Here is a 16557-nt window from a genome sequence, read left to right as displayed (position 1 = left end):
TGAATTAAATGTACCCAAAATTCAGAGGACATGGTAAAAAAAAGTTCAATACCCTTATAAAACATGTACATGAGTATTACTAATTCAAATATTTCTAAAATCTATTGGTGGAAAATGAAGAAAAAGTGAGTATTGCAATGCAATAATTATTTCACCTTCAACTTCAGCTTTATCACCAGCATTTTGTTCAGTAAATCTATGTGTATGTATGTATACATGACACAAATGTCTTAAAATTAAATTCATAACTTAATTAAAAATATAACATATAAAATTCAATTTAAAATATATGCGTATTTAAAATTTCCCAACTATGACTTCTATTTTAATTGAAAGAATGTTGTAGCTTATTTTGAAAAATTCTGAATTATGTGTGTGCTATATAGCAATTCCAATAGTGAAGTTTATAGAGATTAGTCATTTAATCTAAGTGCACGTCATGCTTTCCAGAGTAATACATGTGCGCATTCTGCAGCTGCATATATTGAATCATAATCTTCAGGCCCAATTAGCTGAATAATGACTAAATTTGAAGTAGATGCCAAATATTCTTGAACGAATTTATGTGACCTGACTTTGTTTGGTTAATTTATCTCTATAACTTGCTTGGTGAACGATAGGTGTCAATAAAACAATTTAAGTTACACATTCATTATCTAACTTTCTTGAAAAATGTAAGCTTCAGTTCTTAATTTTTTATTAAATGTGACATTGTATGTGACATGGTTAGGCTTTGTATTCCCACCAAAATCTGATCTTGAATTACAATCCCTGTAATCCCCACGTGTCAAGGGAGAGACCAGGTGGAGGTAATTGCATCATGGAGGCAGTTTCCCCCCATGCTGTTCTCATGATAGTAAGTGAGTTCCCATGAGATCTGATGGTTTTATAAGTGTTTGGTAGTTCCTCCTGCATTCATTCTCCTTCCTGCTGCATTGCGAAGAAGGTGCCTTGCTTCCCCTTCACCACCTTCCATGATTGTAAGTTTCCTGAGGCCTCCCCAGCCCTTGCTGAACAGTGAGTCAATTAAACCTCTTTCCTTTATAAATTACCCAGTCTCGGGCAGTTCTTCATAGTAGTGTGAAAATGGACTAATACAGCATGTTAAGCATTTTGCTAAAATGGCATATTGCAACATAAATGTGTTACCAAACAACAAAAGTAGGTAACTGGTTGTATATTTATACCATATACAACCATATACTACCTGATAAAACCAGAGTAACCAGAGCATTAGACTATCTATAACTTCTACAATGAAATAACTACTCTTCTATTTTTAGTATATGCCATAGTCTAGTCAGTAATTTCTCACTTTGTTTGTAGATTTCATTGCTTAGTGGGGCTTTGTGCATGTTTGTGGTCAACACACAGGTATATCAAATAGTGGGCAAGCACAGCAGCTCCAAAAGCTGCTGAACAAAAGAAGAGTAGAGTTAAATTGTCCTTAACTGCTTCTGTCCACATGTGCTTTATCATCAAATACCTTATGCATTGTCTTTGAAAAGAAAGTGTTAGTTACAGTGCCTCTGGACAGGGTGAAAACAAAAGATAGGTTACCTCTGGTTGTCTTTCAGCTTTAATCACACGTTAAAGAGCAATCTATTCACTGGACACGCACCTTCTCCACTGGCAGTGTAGGAGATGTTAGAATTTGGAAACAAAACTGGAAGCCTATGGAACCATCCAATTATTTTGATGCAACTCTTGATATAAATACTTACGAAAAATTTAAGACAAATTCTGAAAAAGGCTAGGACTTTCCCAGGCAGAATGTGACTTATGGTTATCCTAACTCAGAAAATTCCTATGCCACTGAGTATAACAGGCATCAGGCAGAACTGCAACAAGATAATAAGACATCTGGCTTGAGGTAGAGGCAGTGAGAACCAGGGCCCTAGGAGAAAGAGCGGCAAAGGCTTCTAGACAAATAACTGGGTTCAAACACTTGGCTCCACTAGTTCTGCCATTTGGGGAACTCATTCAACTGCTTTAAGGCTCAATTTGCTCACTGAAAAAATAATAATTATAGGACTCATATAGTAGGTATAACACTTACTGCTCAAAACTGTGTATGTGTAATATCACATTCTTTTGATCTCTAAATTAAATTGAATCTGCTGCAAGTCTACATCCACTAGACAAACAGGAAGTTAATCTGAGTAACATTGGAACTCTAGCCACCTCCCAGGATTAGAATCTAGAACCTATAAAGAAAACCCTTTCATTTCTGGTTCACACTTCAATTTGGAGCATTGTTGCTTCTAGTTCAAGTCCTGACATCAATTGATGAAGATACATCTCTTGCTTTTGTGCCAAGAAAGTGAGAGAATAATTGAAGACGCTACATCATCAAATTGGTTAGAAGGAATGGGATGCTTACGTAGGATTGGTTTTGACTAAGATCAGGTGCCATTTACATTGTAGCAGGAGGATGGAGCCTGTGTCTTCACACAGGCATGTCTGTGAGTGTTCTGATGTGAACATCTTCCTGTTACTTCCTGTCTTTGTCTTAAATTTTCTGTCTGTTCCTCTTAAGATTTTTTCTTATGATTTCCATGTTTATTGCCTTCATTCTTTGTTCATCTGAACCACTTACTCTTTCTGTCATGAGACTCTTACTTTAAACCAGCTATGATATTGCGTATGTATTTTTTACATTTACTGAATTTTTATAAATTTTTATGCCTCTATTTTTAATTTTAAAAGAAAAGCTATTTTATCAGTGTATATTTTCCTATGAATATAAAAAGATTGTATTTTGCTTGATTAACTGTTTTCCTTGAGGGTCAATGAACCCCAATAGGGGAAAAAAAAGTTCTGTTCTTAGTGAATTTTATACATTTACACCATCTGAAACCAGATTACATCATATGTAGAAAATGGAATGAATGATCAAAGAAGCATTGCCAAGCAAAAAGCTCTGACATCCTTCTTTAATATGTAGATAAAAACTGTTTGAAATTAATATATTATTTGTATGCAAAATGGAGCAGCTAAGGTTCTTGAAAACAGTTTATTTTCTTTCAATCCTGTTTACTCTATTAATATACTGAGCAAACTCTTTTTTCTAGATAGTGCCAAAGTAAACTTTTTCCCAGCCTGCGTCTGATTTTTCATGATTCTCTGAATTAATAAGGTTTATTAAGTTGCAAATAGATACACCACCTGCTGCAGAGCTGTCATCAGACTCAATTATGCTTCATGATTGGGTCATGAGTGATCAGTTGAGACCTGTTGGTTTAGATATTTTATTTTTTATGGAATATTATTGATATTTGTTAATAACATTTGTGTCTCAGTCAAGTTCCAAGAGATTCACCAGCTTGGGATTAACTTAATTTCTGCTGTGCTGCCACAGTTTGTAGAACCTGGCTGGGAGCCATAACTTTTGACAAGGGTGATGGCTCCTGTCTTCTCTCTATATGGCTTCTGTCTGTCTCCTCTCCTCTACCTCCCTATTGGCCAGAGTATTTCAATACTTCCCTACAGGAGACTGAAAAACGATCCCCAAAGATATCAGGTCCTAATCTCTAGAACCTCTAAATATTGCCTTGTAGGACAAAAAGATCTTTGCAGATGTGATTTACGATCTTGACATGGGGGGATTATTCAAGATTATCCTTGTGGATCCTAAAGGCAATCATTGATGTTCTTATAAGAGAGGCAGGAGGAAATGACAGACAGAACAGGGGATAATGCTACCATGGAGATAGAGACTGGAGTGATGTAGACACAAGACAAGGAATGCTGACAGTCACCAGAAGCTAGAAAAGGCAAGAAAGTACTATCTCCCAGAGACACTGAAGGAAGGACAGCCCTGCCAACATCTTGATGTCAGACTCTTGGCCTCCAGAACTGTGAGAGAATACAGTTTTGTTTTTTCAAGTCACCAAATTTGTGGTAATTTGTTATCACAGCAGTCACGAAGAACTAATATGTTCCTTTCTCCCTATCTACAGAAAATGTTTATGTTAGATTTATATACACTAGAGCGAGTGAAAGTGGCTAGAATTTTAGCTATTGAGTTGAGATATTCTGTTCCATCTTAGAAGGAAAGATACAAGTAGAAGATGAGAAGTTGTGATAAGAAAACACAGCACCTTTCAAGCTAAGCTCTCAAGGCTGGTCTATGCCAGTTGATTGTCTGTTCCTACTTTGCTCAGGTCACATTTTCCAGACTCCCTTGCCAGGTGATGTCTGGCTTGCTTTTGCCTATGGAAGCCTATTGGTTGGATATTAAAAGACAGGAAGAAAGGAGAAGCTCTTGTTTTCTGCTTTGGATAGCACCTCTGGTGACAGCAGCAGCAACAGTGGACAATAGCAGATTCCTATGAAACTGGTACACTCCAAGAAGTGGAAGCAAATGCCACCCCATCTCCAGCAGTCTCAGTGGTACAGCCTTCAGGGGCTCTGGATTTATCAGTGACATAGATGTTAGTTTGGACTCTTGAGATTCTTCACTATCAGCAGGAGTTTGGCCTCCTGGCTTCCTACAAAGCTATAGTGTGGTAGATCCAATAGCAACATGATAATCATTGTTTCTTGGAAATACCATTTTCCCTCTTGCTCCTCCAGTCTTCAGAGTGACGATGGGTTCCCGAGGTTCCCAATCCCTTTCAACTCCCTCAGGCTATCCAACACTTTTGTAACTATTTCCCTATATAGGGTTGTCTGTTTGACATACTTATGCCAGATAATGGCTTTATAAGGAAGGAGATTTTCATATATGCATGTGGTTTTATTTTCCTGCAATGGTAGTGAAATGATGAACATGCATCCCCATATCAAAAAGCAATGGTTTGAAAACTATCTGGCAAATTATCCCTTTTCATTAATTAGTTAATTAGATCAGGTTCTCAACTAGTCATTTACTTCTTCATGCATTATTCACGCATATATTCATATACCAGCTGTTTTCTATCTCCATTATTCATTCATAAATCCATTCAGAAACCCTTATTAAGGGTCACCATAATGAATCTGTACCAGGTACTAGTTACTAAATTTTTGACTTATTTCACTCTTTAATATCCAGTCCTTTGTTTACTACTTTACGATAATCCAGCAGGAGCAGAATACAGAACTGGCTTATATTAGTTCATGAAATTAGAAGTTGGAGTGTTTCAAACCCACTGAAAATTACTAAGCTCAGCTCTATGCACAAGTGAGTATAAAATAATTTCTGAGTCTTAAATGTCAATAATTTAATATTGACACTTTTCAAAATGAAACTTATAAAGGTTTGGTGTTAGAGAATAATGTTGAAGTTAAAGCTGAAATACTTTGGAGATTGCTAATTATTCTTGCATCTGTGAAACTAAAAATATTTCCTACTTGTACATTTCCCTTATTATGTGACAAGGTGACCCAAGTTAAGATCATTTGAATCCTTGATAATTAGAAACTGGGAAAAAAAAAATCTTTCAAAAAAAACTATAGGGAATTTTGGCTTTTAAGAATAAAGACAATTTGTTGTGGGGAACGACCATCTTTAGTTATGGGAAAACCACCATTTTCAGTCAACTTATATTTATTAACATTACTGAGTGACAGGAACAAATAGACATGTTTCTGAATGAAAATGTTTGAGATATGGCAACTTCAAGAACTTCAACCATTCTATAAATTAATAGAAAAAAGTTGCTTATGAAATGAATAGTTCTTTTTGTTTTTGCTTTGTTTTCACAATTTTCATTAGAGAAATGTTTCCCTTCTAAGTATGGATTTAAATTACCCTTTGCCTGTCCTTTCAACTTTTTCTCATTGACCTATTTTATATATTTTCTTCTTTAAGCACTTTCTCAAAGAAAATGAGAAGAGGCCTCAAAGGCAGTGAATTCACTCTAAATATATCGGACTGACTACTGATGCCTCTGTTTTTAAGATATGCAGCCCTTGGCCTGAGTGCTCTGATGACTTGTGGAATCTAATGTGGTGTGGCTAGAAGGATAAGATGGGGGCATCTTAAAGGAGTCAGTATTAAGGCAGGAAGTGATTATTCCAGAGGTGAACTTGTGACTAGGAGGAGCGAAAAACTGCTTCCCTTTGGGTCCTACTGTGAAATTGTTTATGACACCTTAGCACAAGAGGTGTGGATCCACTTACGGTGCAGAGAGTTCAGGTGGTCATCCTGTAAGAAAGCTGGGGGTTAGATGTAGGTCACTGGAGTACTTGAGGGGTATCCTGTACATTGCTTTTCTCTTCTGTCTTTCCTGAACTTTAAGGAAATACTGATGGACAGTGTTATTAAGAGTGAGGCATGTCTGATGCTGGTGATTATGTGGTAAGGGGAGAGCAGTGTCTCTTCCCTTGAAACCTGAGTGTGAAAGCAGCTGTCCTTACCTGGAGAAGGTGGTGTTGACCCCCTCAGCCCATTCAAGAGCAGTCTCATAAGGGCCACCACACTGGGAAAATCTCAATAGCTTATTAGTCCATATTCTGGCATACAAGCTGGTGGGGGCTTAAGTCATTGAAATTTAGGCATTTAAAGGGAGACGTTGCCTTGCTTTCAAGTCACAGATTGGAGACCAAGACATTTGGCTAACATTGATATCATCACATGCCTTAGTTTTTGCCTTCTGTTTTAATGAAGGAAATAACATGATGTCAGCAGGTAATCGGAGGGCAAAACCCAGGTATCTGATTCTCAATTATTAGCTTTATAACTTTGAGCACTTAAAATCTCTGACCCTTAGTTTTGCCTGAAAATGAGAGCATTCTCACTGGCTAAAAGGTTTTCAAATAGTGCTCACAGATTCCATAACAACTTGATTTTCCATTTTAATTTCAATATTAAAACATATATGCTGAATTATTTTAAATTATAGTAGTTTTAAACACTCATATGTGTTACATATTAGAAAGAAGCAATTGAAAGACCAATTATATACTAAATTCTGCTGCCAGCTTAATTAATTTTGCACACAACTTCCCACTCTCTCTGTTTAATTCAAAGGTTCTCCATTGTGGTCAAGGGAAACAACACAGAATACCCTAGGATTGCTTTGTTAAAAAACAAACAAACAAAAAAACTTGAAAACTAAGCTATTCCCATTTAGTAGGCTTTAGAATTCTATAGATGATTGAAATACAACAATCTGAAGAACCGATATAAACCATTGTTCTTTTTACTACCTTCAACTAGATTACTCAACTGACGGTAATATTTTGACCTCAATGTTTATTGAACATGGGACATTTTTTAATCAGTGTGGGTTGAAGATATTTGACTTCTTGTTTGATTTCATCTTCACTAACTTGTACCAAGTCTTGTTGGTTACTCATTAATTCATTATGTAATCTTGTACCCACACTTGTGCTTCTCCATTCACCTGGTACAGGCTCTCATTTCCCCCCCTCATTTGAAAACATCACTATGGCCTTTTAAATAAGCTTCCTCTGTGTAGCATCTAGACCTCATACTTACTCTATTACCATTCCTAAACATAGTTTTCATTTGATGACGTATTTAAGAGGCAAAGTATAAGGCAAGCCCATAAACCTTAGTCTGCCACTCAAGGTCTTGTGATACCAGATCCCTATTTATACTTTTATTTTCTTTTTTAAATTTATTTTTTATTTTTTAGAGATTGGGTATTGCTACATTGCCCGGCATGAGTACAGTGACTATTCACAGGTGTGATCATAAGGGACTGCAGTCTCCAACTCCTGGGCTCGAGCAATCCTCCCACTTCAGCTTCCTTTTCTTTCCAATCTAAACTATCTTCTTTTGAAAAAATTTTTACTCACTTTTCACCCTCACATGCCAGTTGCATTCCACTTTTCTACTGTAACATACAGTGATTGCCACATGTAGAAATACCATTTTCTTCCTCTACACTCTCCAGGGTCTAGTTCTGATCCAAACCTCACTACTTCAACCTATGCTATGTTCTTTTTTCTGTGAACAGCTACTAGAACTTACTTTCAACTATACAAACAATACTTGAAATAAACACCCTTTAGATACCCTGTACAAATATCTCAGGGCGACCTAAAGGTAGCCTTCCTTACCATGGTATCCACCTCTCTAGAACCTACCCTATTTGTGCAGCCTGTCCCAACTCTTTCATCCCATATTGGCTTCCTTTTATCTTTTTGTTCTTTTACTAGACTTAGTCTCACTTATCCTTCATATTTTCTTCTAATTTACCTTTCAATATTTCCCAACACTGTTTGCATATTAGAACCACCTGGACAGGTTTTATAAGGTATAGATTCTCAGAGCTCACAGGCTTGAGTGTTTCTTTAATTGATCTAGGGTAAGGCCCAGTGTACAAAACTATATAAATAACTGGCATTTTAAAATGTTCCTTAGGCAATTTTAATGAGAGAAGTGTTGAGAAGCACTAAATTGAATCAAATTATAAGCTCTTTGAGGAAATAGTCATGTGTTATATTTCTTTGCCTTCATCCCCTAAATAGTGGATACAAGCCACGTAATCAATAAATATGTGTTGGTTTGGCTAATTTTTTTTCTTTCTTTCTTTTTGAAGAGGAAAGAGGACGAAAAAGAGATTGGGGAAGAAAGTCCTCTTAAGAATACTCAGCCCTACCAGTTCCAACCTGTGCACCACAAAGGTCTTTCTGAACATCTCCATTGATCCCCAAGGATCTCATACTTTGAGAGATTCCTGTTTCACACTATTAAGTACATTAGTCCTGTTCACCTCACTGTTTAATCACTGACTGAAATGGAAGGCATCAGTTAATTCCATGATTTCAATTCTGAAAATAGTTATTCTCAACAAGCAACTGGAGACATGTTTTTGACAACATAGTATTTTTTTTATGTTTTGTCACAGCATTTGTATGTTATGCTTAAGGCCAACATTTATGCTCGTTGTTACCAGATTCAATATGGATGAATAATAGTGCATCACAACCTATCTATCTGTAAAGAGTGTATCTTAGCCTCAAGTGGGTAGTTGCCTTTCCAAGTCAGGAGATTTCTAATTTTGTAGGAGACCGTCATGGCTGCCAAGTCACTCTCAATGCTTCTGGCTGGTCCATTAGGCCCACATTCTCTGCTCTCCACTCACCCTCAATATGCAAACTCCTGGATTATACAAATGAGATGTACAAAATCAATCATCTTTTACAAATCCTGAGCATTAGATTTGCACATCTTTACTCATCAGAGTCACTTTACCATACCACGTCACCATTGCTCAAAATGCAAACCTCTCTGGTAAATTTCATCTGAATCTTGGGTGCATTTGACCAACATTTGTGTTGATTCTTGTGCATATGGCTTGTAAGTTTTGTAGACACGCATGAAATTGCTCTTTATCTGTGCTGCAGCGATGATGGGGAAAGGCAGACAGAGAGATTCTGCTAATTATACATAGTTTAGTTATAATGAAGAACTTTTCTAGTTTCATGGCCTGGAGCCTCTAGTTCATTTTAATAGAGCAAGTTATATTAATTAGGTGTATGTAAAGGATAATCTTTCTCTTTACCAATTTGTCATTGTGTTATTACAGCCATTCGGTGCCATTTGGAAACTATTTTCATCACAAAGAATAGATTTAGGGCTTCTCTTCTATTTTAAAGGGAAAAAAAGTATGCCAAACTTCTCCAACAATCTGGAATTTTATTCCATCCATATACATGCATAGTAACAACATTTGTTGAGAAATTATTTCTATCAGAAGTAGAACATTATATTTGTGATCACCAGGTGCAGTATTGCTACTCTTATATTTAAATAGATCTTATATATGAATTAAATTCATACTTGCAGCATTGAGTTTAGGGTTTCGATTTAGACTGTGCCTTTCAAAAGATAAAACTGATTAATACTACCTCATTACTTACAATACTGCTTCCAGTAATTTTGTTCATTCTTTACAAAGTATTGCATTTAACAGCAAAGATTTAAAAATTGAGACAGAGCTGCATCAGCGAAAGAAAATACAAGTACTATACAAGAAAAAAATTGTCATCTTCATTTAACATACAGGTTCAGGATTAAGAAAATGGACGGAAACATACAGCTACATACAAATGCAAAGCCTAGTGACTAAGAGACTGTATCTGCTAAAATATAAAGTGCAAACGGAGCCTGATTATCCAAGAATTGAAATCTTAAGGCGAACTTATAGCATGTGTATTTAGAACATCTTTGCAAGTTATATTTTAGCATATACATATATCTGCAACAGCATATAAGAAAAAATCAAGATACACAAGTGCTTTTGAAGCTATTTCTAAAATGCTTTTCTGTATTGTTTGTGACTATTTTCTTTAAAAGCTACTATACAGTGCAAACCATATGTGCTACACAATAACTATACAATAACATTACAAATGACTTTAATATAAAGTTTTTAAATAAAAAATAACATAACCACAGCTATGAATACTGCTGGTAAAATAAATTAATTTTTTTTTGAAAATGGCACCAATAATACACTTTACTAATGGACTGTAATGAAATTACACCTTAAGTCTTCAACTCAGCCATAATGAATTATCTCCTGATTGCCCAGATGTAATTCAAACAAACAGCTTATTTTTTTTTTCTGGACTGGTTAGAACAACATACTAAACACTGATACCAAAGGTGACTGATGTTTAGTTAGTTCATTTGACATGTTCTGCTGCATGTGATGAGCAATAAAACTTCTTGTGAGTTATAAAGTTTGAAAGGTTGTTGAACTGGATATCACACAGCCGGCAATATTTCCCACTGGTTGGAGCCTGGCTGGAACCATTCACACCTTTTGCTATACTAGACAACTGTTCCTCTGCTGAGGGAATTCCTGGTGAGACATTCTCATTGGCAGCTAATGGGTTCTCAGAGATCCACGAGGGAGATTTGTGGTCGTCTTCATGCTGAGGATTCTGGGAAATGTTCTCTTGCTGTGGGTTGGCAGCAGGTCTCTCATCTTGTTTCAGTCCACCATTCACTATTACCATTCCTCGATTTTTGGGCAACAATGGCAGAGAATCTTTCTTCAGCGCAGCACACCCATTTGAGGAAGCCTGGCCTTTAGGAGATTCATTTTCTGCATTTCTGCTTTGCTCGATGTCAGTGTTATGGATGACAAGAGAACCAGAAATATAATCACTTGGCTTGATTCCATAATATGGAGAAAGATGGTCAGCTCCTTTTGCTTTCTTTATTGCTCCAGGGTAAAGGCATTGTGGAAGAAACAAATGTCTGTTTTCTTCTTTTGTAGCAATGAGCTGAGCGGCTTCACTAAAGACCTTCAAGCCTTGCAGAGTTGCTAGGTGGGATGAAAATAAGTTTCCATTAGGGGAAGGCTGCTTCAAATTCCCATTTTTCTCACATTTTATTATGCTTCTTTCGTAGCTGACATCAGGGCTGTTTCGTTCGCTTTCTGGATTCGGAAACACTTTGCCGTCCAGTTGACCCAGGTCATTACGCTGATGTGCAGTAACCGGGCAGAAATTCTGCTTGTGGGCCAGATAGTTTTCTACCTTATTGAAACTGATCTTGCACACAGTGCACTCGTGATAGTCCAGCAGCCTTTTGGGAGACGTGGTCGTCCGCTCAGACTGAGATAAACACTTTTTGCTGAGATCTATGGGCACGTCCATCTCTAGGCAGGAAACACTGGAATGAGTAGTGTCACATTTGGAAACTGGAACACACTTGTTGATCGTCAGAGAAGTTTCCAAGTGTTTAGAGACAATTCCTGGAAAGATATCACATCTTGGGTGGTAGCACTCTCCTAGCCCTTCTGTGGGTTCTTGAGTGGAGGTACAAGGATTACTGAGGTTGGCTACGTCAAGAAATCTCTGCTGAACCAGTGGAGGCCTTTGTTCCTGCTCAGGTAGGCACATCTCATACATCTTTCTGCGCTTGCGTGTGCGCATGGTTCTCTGCATGGCAGGCACTTTGTTGGAAGCAGACCTCTTCAGTGGAGGGTCGTGGCGTGTAGCACAGTAATACTGCTTGTGGACCATGTATGTTTCATGCCGGCTGAAGGTAATGTTGCAAGCTTCACAGGTAGTCTTATTTGGGTCACTTTCCCCATCCACTAAGGGGACACTGGGATTTTTCACATCAACAGGTTTTCCATTAATTTTCTCATCATTGTTACTGGAGGTGGAGAGCTTCTTAGTTTGAGTGGAAAAGTCCTTGTCATGGCCCTTCCCATTTGGCCCAATTAAATCTAAGACAGTGGAAGAATTGATGCAAGATGTTTGAAGAAGTGGATTCTCAGGATCAGCAGAATGAGCAGCTGGGTTGAGAAGGTTTATGGAGGTTTGGCCAGTGTTGGGACTCAAAGCTTCAGGCATCTTTTCTGACACACTAGGGAACTCTGGGGACTTAGCCATCTGCTGCCATCGGCTGCTGCAATAATGCTTTTTGTGCACTAGATAATTATCCAAATTATTGAATGTTATGTTACACTCAAAACAAGTAGCCCCCTTGGGCATCAAAGGGCTGTAAATGACGGGAGGGTAGCTACTACTGCCATGCCTCAGTCGCCGATGCACCAGTTCAGACATCTTAGCTAAGATCTCTGAAGCTTGAGGGACCATGGTGATATCTTGGGGGAAAGAAAACTGAGATAGGAAAGGGCCCACAGGGAAAGAAGGCCCAATATTAGGCTGAACTGGAGATGAGGCAAGTCTTGGACTAGAGGGCTCAGACTTTATTTTTGTGTAAGAAAAGCTTTGTTTATTTGTTGTAGGCTGTATCTCCGGTCTCTGGTTCGTGAGAAAGAGCTGAGTCTTTTTCTCACACTTGTCCAGCTCTGTGTCAGAGCTCGCATCTTTAGTCTGCATGGCCTTTTGGCTCTGGGGAAGTTCGCTTCTGGTCAATAAGTCTGTGGCTGGCTGTAAGCTGTCTTCGGTTCCACTTGGAGAGTGTTCCATGTCACTTTCTCTGGGAAGTTTGCTGCTAGGGACATGGAGCTCCTGGTGCTGCAATAACTCCCTCTGAGTCTGGAAGCCGAAATGGCAGTGATTACATCGGAAGGCAGCTTGAGTGAGATGGGAGAACAGGTGTTGGTGAAAGTTGATCACGGAATCAGCAGTGTAGCTACAGACGGTGCATTTTAGACTAGCACCAGGGGGCAGGAATTCTTCCATTTTCACTCCTAGAGAGACATACAAAATAAGAACAATGAGAAACGTGTGTTGGTTTTTGAATGACAGGGACCTTTTCTAATGACCTAATGTTTGCAACACAATAGGAATGAAATCTTTCAAAATTTCATTCGTGATATTAACTGTTTTCTTGTGACATCTCTTACTGTGTATGATAATATTAATAGCACTTTATAGTTTTCAAAGTACTTTCATGAATATTATGGCATCAAAGTGGAATAAGTGTCAGTGTCTCCATTTTACAGATGAGGAAACACGCTGAAGGAGGCTAAAGGAATTGATTATGTTAATAAAGCTATTAAGTGATGAAGCCATGCCTAAGCCTCGGATTTTATAATTACTAATCCAATAACCTCACTATAACATTAGCCTCTACATTAGGAATAAGTGAGCATTCATTAGGGTTGCTATTGAAAACAATGCAAATCAAATAACTCTCAGTACACTACATATAGGTTATATTCTAAAGAAGCCAAATAGAAACCATTTTGTAAAGTAATTAATATAATCTTAATTTATATTAATATAAATTTAAAATTTTATGCAGTCGTTTTGCTGAACATAGTTTATCTCTATCCAGGGCTCTATCCAGGACTATATTAGTCTACCAGTACACTAATATAGTCATTTTGCATTGGCATCCATGCTGATTGATCACTGCCTATTTCTAGTCCATGATTAAATATTTTGAATATTACCATTGACTGTGGTGGGTAAGCATCACTAAGGTTGACTCTAGCTCCCATTGGTCAGCATATGGTAAAATCAGGCTTGGCTTATCCCCTCTGTACTCTGGACTAGAATAAGACTGCCTTTTATATTCATAAGCTGAAAACATGGCAGAGGTACCTAGTCCTGTAGTCATAAAAGGGGACTACCTATCCTTGTCTCTTTTTCTCCTTAATGAATCTAATAATACTCATTTTTTTTTCCATTTAGCTTAAAGGACCCCTTGTATTCTGTTCTTTTTGTTTTGTACATGACCTTACTCACCATCTGAGACAACCAATATGTTTCTGCTTCCCCTGCTTTATTATCTATATGAAGATAGCTCATTTGTAAGGAGAGGAAAGAGGATGAGCAGAAAGGAAATTACCTACTTTTACAGGTTCAAAGACAAAAGCTTGAACTGTACTAGAGCACTGGAGGTTACAACAGTAGCTTAAAACTCAACATATGTTTCCATTTTAAAATTATTTAATCTAGGCAAAGACCACTAAGAAAGTCACCCAGAGGTGTCCTACAAGGTTTGTATTACAGGTGCTGAAAAACTATGATTCTCAGTCCCTAGTTTGTCCCATGTAAGAATGTACCTAAAATTATTTAAAGTTAATAGAATTCTGTATATTTGATTAAATTCATTTTTTTAAAAAATATGATAATTAGAATGCTATGAAATGAAACTAAAAATAGCTGGCATACAATTCCAAATTAAATAGAAACAGTTGCCACCTTGCTATTGAGAGGGCCTTAAAAAGCTTATTTGTTTTTCAGCCTATTTTTTCTTAAGGGATTTTAAAACATAGTACTAAAAGTAGTTTAATGTCATAAAAACCACCTAAGCTGTTATGATGCATCTTTTGGAAGTCAGAAATATTTTACTGATCCATATTTAAAAGTAAACATCCCTGAACTGTAATTTTAATTAGATCTATCAATAGAGTAGCTTTATTTCAATTCAGCACACACTTATATTTATGTACCTATTATTTCTTCCCTACCATATAGGAAACACTATGATCAGTTTCCAAAGATTGCTTGACACTAAAGCAATAAATGTCAATATTCAAAGGGTATTGAGATTTTCTTTTTAAAATAATGTGCTTTTTTAAAACCTCAGTTGAGAACAAATAGAATGATTTGGCCTGTGGTCAGAGCACTGAATTTGTAAGAAAAGAATTCAGACCCAAGTCCTTTGAGTAACATATGCTGAGTATAAGTGGCATAAGATCACACTGGTTGACCCAGAAAGTTTGATTTTGATGTTATATATAGCTACAGATAGACAGATATAGATGTATACATGTAATGCATATATATTTATAAAAATAATAGAGTCTTCTGGAGCAACAGAAGAAACAAAAGGGGCATTTACCACTGTGTGAATTCAGGTGCATTTCTAGAGCTCGAGCATTTGAAAAGCTCTTGGTGCACTGTGGGAAGGGGCACAGGCTGGAAATCTGATGGGCACTGTCTTCATTTTCCTCTGACACCGGAGCAGCTTCTCTTTGCCTCCCACTGCAGTAGTACATCAAATGGGCCTGCAGATTCCGCTCACTCCGATACCAGATGCCACAGGACTTGCAAGGGAATATATCCTCTGCAGGCAAAAACACAAGAGACACATTTGCTGCTGTCCATTTGAAACCAACTGTGGGTAAAGCAGCATTTAGTTCAATTTTTCTCAGACTCGGCTCTCAGGTTCTTAATTGGGCAATCAGATAAGTAACAGTCTTTGGTGTTGTTCTACAGCATAGGACTCGACTTTTAAAGAAATGTACTCTGCAATTTAACTTCCCACAGACTCTAGAAAGAGGAGACTCCAACATTTAAAACACAAGATATTGATTGTATTTTATTTTATTTTTTGCGACAGATTCTCACTCTGTCACCTAGGCTGCAGTGCAGTGGTGCGATCTCAACTCACTGCAACCTCTACCTCCTGGGTTCAAGCAATTCTCCTGCCTCAGCCTCCCAAGTAGCTGGGATTACAGGTGAGCGCCACCACGCCTGGCTAATTTTTGTATTTTTAGTAGAAACAAACAGGGTTTCTCCATGTTGGCTAGGCTGGTCTCAAACTCCTTACCTCAGGTGATCCACCTTGCCTCAGCCTCCCAAAGTGCTGCAGTTACAGGCGTAAGCCACTGCCTGGCCTAAGATATTTATTTTAAATTGTATTTATGGTTAGAAAAAATATTCATTTATAGTGATGTAAATTATCTGATTGATTAAAAGGTAAGGATGTAAGGGCTGAACTAATGTTAGCCCTGATGTCAACCCCTGACACCATTTTTTTTTTTTTAACACAGTAAATACAGAGTGGCTACTATGTGCCCAACTCTGTGTTCGGCTGGGTATAAAACAAAATGAAAGATGAAACAGCTGCCCTTAGGAAGCATACAGTCTCCTTGGGTTGATGGACATGTGGTCAGCTAATTACATTACAGCCTAATAATTACTGTTCTGATGGAGGTATCTGAGGAATGCCCCAGGGCATGGAAAAGAGGCTGATGGCAGGAGTGGAGGGAGGAGATTAGAGATGGGTTTAGAGGGAAGATGATGAGCTCAGCCTGAGCTGAGGTATGAAGGATGAAATTAAGCTGGTTTGGTGGAGAAGAGGGGTTGGGTCATCCTGATCAAATGGGCAGCTCAGGGAAAGCCATGAGAGCCTGAGAGAGGAGCTGGGAGGCTTTTCTGTACTGTTGAGGCATGGAACATGATAGGTCTGGGAGAGAAGAGGCTGTA

General features: G+C 37.7%; 1 protein-coding gene and 1 long non-coding RNA gene across 6 annotated transcripts in view; one reads left to right on the top strand and one right to left on the bottom strand.

Annotated features, from left to right (window-relative positions):
• LOC129135752 (uncharacterized) overlaps positions 1–15774 on the top strand; it is a 271628-nt gene extending 255854 nt beyond the window's left edge. Inside the window, exon 3 of the long non-coding RNA XR_008536800.2 lies at positions 15689–15774. This is a non-coding gene — a long non-coding RNA (uncharacterized LOC129135752). The remainder of the gene's footprint in view (positions 1–15688) is intronic.
• ZFPM2 (zinc finger protein, FOG family member 2) overlaps positions 9579–16557 on the bottom strand; it is a 483598-nt gene continuing 476619 nt past the window's right edge. For all 5 annotated transcript variants that reach the window (XM_009455782.5, XM_001158075.7, XM_063817340.1 and 2 more), the window contains 2 exons: positions 15188–15412; positions 9579–13082 (listed from right to left, as the gene is read on the bottom strand). In XM_009455782.5, coding sequence (XP_009454057.4) covers positions 10591–13082; positions 15188–15412 — 2717 coding nt within the window. In that variant the 3' untranslated portion in view covers positions 9579–10590. The remainder of the gene's footprint in view (positions 13083–15187; positions 15413–16557) is intronic.

Source organism: Pan troglodytes, chromosome 7, assembly GCF_028858775.2.
Source record: "Pan troglodytes isolate AG18354 chromosome 7, NHGRI_mPanTro3-v2.0_pri, whole genome shotgun sequence".
Lineage (NCBI taxonomy): Eukaryota > Metazoa > Chordata > Mammalia > Primates > Hominidae > Pan > Pan troglodytes.
Note: the sequence above shows the minus strand (reverse complement) of the source record. Positions and strands in the feature narration are given on the sequence as shown.